The following is a 5,732-nucleotide window of genomic DNA, read 5'->3' on the forward strand; positions in this document are numbered from 1 at the left end:
GAGAGGATAATGGACCCTGGAAATCACTCCTCAGTGACTGAGTTTATCCTTGCTGGGCTCACAGAACAGCCACAACTCCAGCTGCCCCTTTTCCTCCTCTTCCTAGGAATCTATGTGGTCACGGTGGTGGGGAACCTGGGCATGGTCACACTGATTGGGCTCAGTTCTCACCTGCACACCCCCATGTACTATTTCCTCATCCATTTGTCCTTTATCGATCTCTGTCATTCCACTGTCATTACCCCCAAAATGCTGATGAACTTTGTGACAGAGAAGAACATCATTTCCTACCCTGAATGTATGACACAGCTCTATTTCTTCCTCATTTTTGCTATTGCAGAGTGTCACATGTTGGCTGTAATGGCATATGACCGCTATGTTGCAATCTGCAATCCCTTGCTTTACAACATCACCATGTCTTATCACATCTGCTTCTTCCTCACAATGGGAGTTTATATTTTAGGAATCATTGGATCCACAATCCACACAGGATTTTTGTTGAGACTCTTTTTCTGCAAAAACAAGGTGGTTAACCATTATTTCTGTGATCTCTTTCCACTGTTGGAGCTATCCTGCTCCAGCATCTATATCAATGAATTATTGGTTATATTCTTGAGTGCATTTAACATTTTGACTCCCGCCTTAGCTATTCTCACTTCATATATCTTCATCATCTCCAGCATCCTACATATTCGTTCCACTGAGGGCAGGTCCAAAGCCTTCAGCACCTGCAGTTCCCACATCTCAGCTGTTGCTGTTTTCTATGGATCTGCAGCATTCATGTACCTGCAGCCTTCATCTGTGAGCTCCATGGACCGAGGGAAAGTGTCCTCTGTGTTTTATACTATCATCGTGCCCATGCTAAACCCTCTGATCTATAGTCTACGAAATAGGGATGTCAAATTCGCCCTGAAAAAAATTGTAGAGAGTGGAAAGTGTATATGAATAGAAACAATATAATGATGTCATATCAGTCATTTGATTCACTAAGGTATATTATGTATTAAGCTTATTGGATATGAAAAAAGCAATCATACTTGCCTGTATAACACATCTCCAAGATTTTATCCAGGCCACTTCTTGAGCCTATATTGTAATATTTATATGTAAAGTCATAGGCTGTGATTATGAATAAAGTAAAAAACTCCAGAAGATAAAGTGGTCTTAGTTTTATTTTTAGTGATAATCCAAACCAGAAAAAAATATTGAGGAAGATGATGAAGATTTTGACGTCAATCATGGTAATCTATATAATTTTGTATAAGACACAATGTCCGGCATTTAAGTGAATAACTTTATTTTATATTCACAGTATTATATAAGCACATCGTAGTATTGTTTCTCTTAGGAGGGAAATGAAATTGGAAGGCATTTAGTTTGGGACCATGAGTAAATGTCATGGTCCCAAACGTAACAAATGATAGGATGTGGGGGGTTTGGCTCCAGAATCCATGATTTTACTCAGTTATATTTTGGCCCCAGGTAATTGTGAGCAGATCTAAAGCCTCCATAGGAATTTTCTTCTATACATAAAGCAACCTCAGTTCCCTATAAGACTGTTTCTTTCCTCCAGATCTCTTTCATACTTTTTTCCTATTTATTTCTTCTGATATCATGAAAATAATGAAAAACATTCAAATCTGACTTCATCAAAACAAAAGAAAGAGTTATTTGAGTCTCAGAGACTTGGGGCTTTCCAGGTGATGCTATTGGTAAAGAATATGCCTGCCAATGCAGGAGACACAAGATATAAAGTTTTGATCCCTGGTCGGGGAAGATCCCCTGGAGTAGGAAATGTCAACCCACTCCAGTATTCTTGCTTGAAAAATTTCATGGAGAGAGGAGTCTGGCAGGTTACAGTCCTTGGGGCTGCAAAGAGTTAGACACGACTGAGCAACTGAGCAGAGGTTGAATTGTTATACTTGATATAATAAAGCAATATGTAGCAATAATTTTATAACACAGCCTCAACAATATTGTCTTATCTTTAGATAAGAAATTGCTATTTATGAAAACAGATGCTCATGAAAGCCAACATCCCAGCTAAGCTGTATCACTATCATATATATGGTTCATGCTCTTTCCTCCTATAACTTATAAATAATCACCATTTCATGTCAGTTGTGTCTTTGAAATATCTTTTCTCTTATGTTGTTTTATTGTATTTCATTTAACATCTTGTATGTATGAATTTGCATGATATTCTAAATACTCAGTGTTTTCTGTCTTTTCCCAATTCAAATCATCTTATTCGCCAGGCTGATGTTCTTTGGCTAGTGTGCTATCTTATCTGATATAACAGGTACAGATGCACTGATAGAATTAAAACAATGGCTCTTATGATCTCTTAGTAATTTTTTATAGCTGTAAAATTATTTATTAAAGACTTGGTTAAATTCTTCCCATTTCTGAGCTCTTTCTCTATCAGTTTAATCCTGAGATTCAACTGTACAAGCCTGGTTGGTGACCACAGCCAGGTGACCTAGCGGTGTCCTCTAAGCTGTTATTATTCGGTTGCTAAGACATGTCTGACTCTTTGCAACTCCATGAACTGCAGCACAAACTCATGTTCATTGAGTCACTGATGCCATCCAACCATTTCATCCTCTGTCGTCCCATTCTCCTCCTGCCCTTAATCCCAGCATCAGGGTTTTTTCCAATGAGTCAGCTCTTTGCATCAGGTGGCCACAGTATTGGAGTTTCAGCTTCAACGTCAGTCCTTCCAATGAACAGTCCTCTGAGCCGCAGTCACAAAAGTCAGGGTTCGAGACAAGACTATGATCTCCCTGCCAGGAGATAACTGGAAGCTGGAGTTAGGGACAGGGAGAGTGCAGACCTGCTGCCCTGTTGCCTGTATCCCAGAAAGTATTTCAATAAGCTCTCAATGTGTGTCTCCTTAAATGCCTATTCTTGCCTATGCTTAAAAATAAGCAAAAAAATAAGCAAAAAATCCTCTTTCACACAAAGCCCAGGTGCTTTTCTAAAAGGGAGTTGCCTTGAGGTGAGGTCTGGGGTGGGTCAGTCTACCTGAATGTGAGTTTTAAGAACGGTTTCTCAGGGATGTCCCTGGTGGTCCAGTGGTTCAGGATCTGCCTTCCAGTGCAGGGGACATGGATTCAATCCCTACTCAGGGAACTAAGATTCCCACATGCCGTAGGGCTCCTGCTGCTGCTAAGTCGCTTCAGCCGTGTCCGACCCTGTGCGACCCCATATATGCCAGCTCACCAGGCTCCCCCGTCCCTGGGATTCTCCAGGCAAGAACATTGGAGTGGGGTGCCATTTCCTTCTCTAATGCCTGAAAGTGAAAAGTGAAAGTGAAGTTGCTGAGTTGTGTCCGACTCTTAGCAACCCCAAGGACTGCAGCCTACCAGCTCCTCCGTCCATGGGATTTTCCAGGCAGGAGTACTGGAGTGGGTTGCCATTGCCTTCTCCATGCCATAGGGCAACAAAGCCCAAATGCTGTAACTAGAGAAACCTGTGCAGCACAGCTACTGAACCTGCAGGCCACAACGAAGGCCCGGGAGACCAAAAAAAAAAAAAAAAAAAAAGTTTTTCTTTAAGAACTGTTTCTCGTCTCCCTATAGCATTGTGGGTCTCATGATCACAAACCCTGCTGACTTTCCTGCTAAATGTTTTGTGGACTTCTCTATTTGGTTCAGGTCTTAACAGCTGTGGTGCAAGATGTGGGGTTCAAGCTGTTAGCTCCTCAAGAAGCAGCTCAGGGTTCTGAGTTATGCTGACTGTGGTTTGTTGCAGCGAGCTGTGGTTTATGACAAGATTGCGTCTCAGCCTCTCATATCCACTTCAGTGTGGCCTTTTCTTGTTTGCCCAATGTGTAAGAATTGATCAACTAGTCCTCCTCTCCTCAAAAACCACCCCACAGGAAATTATTTTCTATGTAGTTCTAAATTCATTGTATCCATGGGAGAATGTGAATTCTGTATGTTATTTCTTTGAACCAGAGCACCCATATGTATTTCTATTTTAGTACACTACACATTAATCAAAAAACAGCTAGTAAATTTCTTACATTGATGTTTGATATATGAAAATGACTATGAAATTTTTTGTGTTTTCAAGCATTTATAAATATTTAAAACTTAAAAAAGTGTTACAAAATTTAAAATGTGAATGTGTGTGTGCTAGTTGCTCAGTCGTGTCCAACTCTTTGTGACCCCATAGACTGCAGCCCACCAGGTCTTCTGTCCATGGAATTCTCCAGGCAAGAATACTGGAGTAGGTTGCCATTTCCTTCTCCAATGGATGTTCCTGACCCAGGGATTGAACCTGGGTTTCCTGCTTTGCAGGAGATTCTTTACTGTCTGAGTCACCAGGGAAGTCCTAACACACACAAACTTTAAAAGTACTAAGAAAGGAAAAAATTTAAAGCCTCCTTAGGAATTCTCCATGGATCTGCAGGGTTATGGATCTCAATCTGAGAACTCATGGAAGATGTAGTGTTAACATAATAGAATAGATATCAGAGTTTTTCCAAAACACAAAAAATAGAAATCAAGGACTTGGAGATCTACTACAAATGAGAAAAATTTTAATGAATATGTAAGATTTGTTAAACATTATTATAGCAGGAGATGTTTTTAAATGTTTTAGTAGTTGAAAACAGCATGACTGAATAAATGTATTCTAAAGTAGGCATTCTGATGGACTTGAACAATGTTCCATACAGAATTTACTCTCATTAACTTGGATTCAACCCTATATTAATTTCTTAAAAAAAAATAAGAAAAAAAACCTGTTCCTGATGTACAATTAGCATGCTCCAGGATCTTTAGTTTGTATTTATTTTTATTTTCAAAATTAATTGCAATTAAATAGTTGCAATTAGGTTTCACTGTACATCACACACACACCCCACACACACATGCACCATGATGCCTTAAAGATCTTCAGGACTGGTTCAGTGGCTCACTGCAGAACATAAACTTCTTTTAAATTGTGATCTGCTACAACATCTAGCTTCCATCCATCTCTTGGTCTCAGACAATAGCTCCAGACAGATCTTGCATCTTCATCCCTCTGCCATCAGAAGAAAAGATGTGGAAGGAAAGGAACTGTCCCCTGACTTGAAGATCACCACTTGAAGCGACAGACCTTACCTCCTCCTATTTCCCTTTGGTGAAATTTGGCCAGGCAATCAAACTCAGCTGGAAGAGAGGCTAAGAAAATACCTATTATACAGAGTGAAGTAAGTCAGAAAGGAAAACACCAATACAGTATACGAACACATATATATATGGAATTTAGAAAGATGGTAACGATAACCCTGTATGCGAGACAGAAGAGACACAGATATAAAAAACAGTCTTTTGGACTCTGTGGGAGAAAGCGACGGTGGGATGTTTTGAGAGAATAGCATTGAAACATGTATATTACCATATGTGAAATAGATCACCAGTCCAGGTTCAATGCATGAGACAGGGTGCTCAGGGCTGGTGCACTGGGATGACCCAGAGGGATGGGATGGGGCGAGAGGTGGGAGGGAGGGTTCAGGATGGGGAACACATGTGTGCCCATGACTGGTTCATGTCGATGTTTGGCAAAAACCACCACGATATTGTAAAGTAATTAGCCTCCAATTAAAATAAATTAATTTTTTTAAAAAAAGAAAATATCAAGGTGTCTAGATAGCCATGCACCCAAATAAGATTCAAGGCATTTATTATTGAGGAAAAATGAGAGAATGAAAATTAGGAATAACCAGCAATCTCCTA

The 5,732-nt window shown here is 40.0% G+C and overlaps 1 protein-coding gene across 2 annotated transcripts; it reads left to right on the forward strand.

Annotated features, from left to right (window-relative positions):
- On the forward strand, nucleotides 1-4,509 carry LOC120874371 (putative olfactory receptor 8G2). Of its 2 annotated transcripts, XM_040255745.1 has the most exons (2): nucleotides 10-935; nucleotides 4,485-4,509. In XM_040255745.1, exons 1-2 carry the CDS (start codon nucleotides 10-12, stop codon nucleotides 4,507-4,509), a joined length of 951 nt encoding a protein of 316 aa, XP_040111679.1. The 2 variants fall into 2 exon arrangements, with proteins under 2 accessions (XP_040111680.1, XP_040111679.1); XM_040255746.1 differs by lacking the exon at nucleotides 4,485-4,509 and having other exon boundaries at nucleotides 1-945.
- The last annotated feature ends 1,223 nt before the right edge of the window (nucleotides 4,510-5,732 follow it).

Source organism: Oryx dammah, unplaced genomic scaffold, assembly GCF_014754425.2.
Source record: "Oryx dammah isolate SB20612 unplaced genomic scaffold, SCBI_Odam_1.1 HiC_scaffold_15, whole genome shotgun sequence".
In the NCBI taxonomy this organism is placed as follows: Eukaryota; Metazoa; Chordata; class Mammalia; order Artiodactyla; family Bovidae; genus Oryx; species Oryx dammah.

Bases quoted from the DNA above. Each gene is read 5' to 3' on its own strand.
- LOC120874371 (XM_040255745.1), top strand. From the start codon at position 10: ATGGACCCTGGAAATCACTCCTCAGTGACTGAGTTTATCCTTGCTGGG. The intron at 936-4,484 runs GTGTATATGAAT...AATAGATATCAG, and splicing joins AAAATTGTAGAGAGTGGAAA to AGTTTTTCCAAAACACAAAA.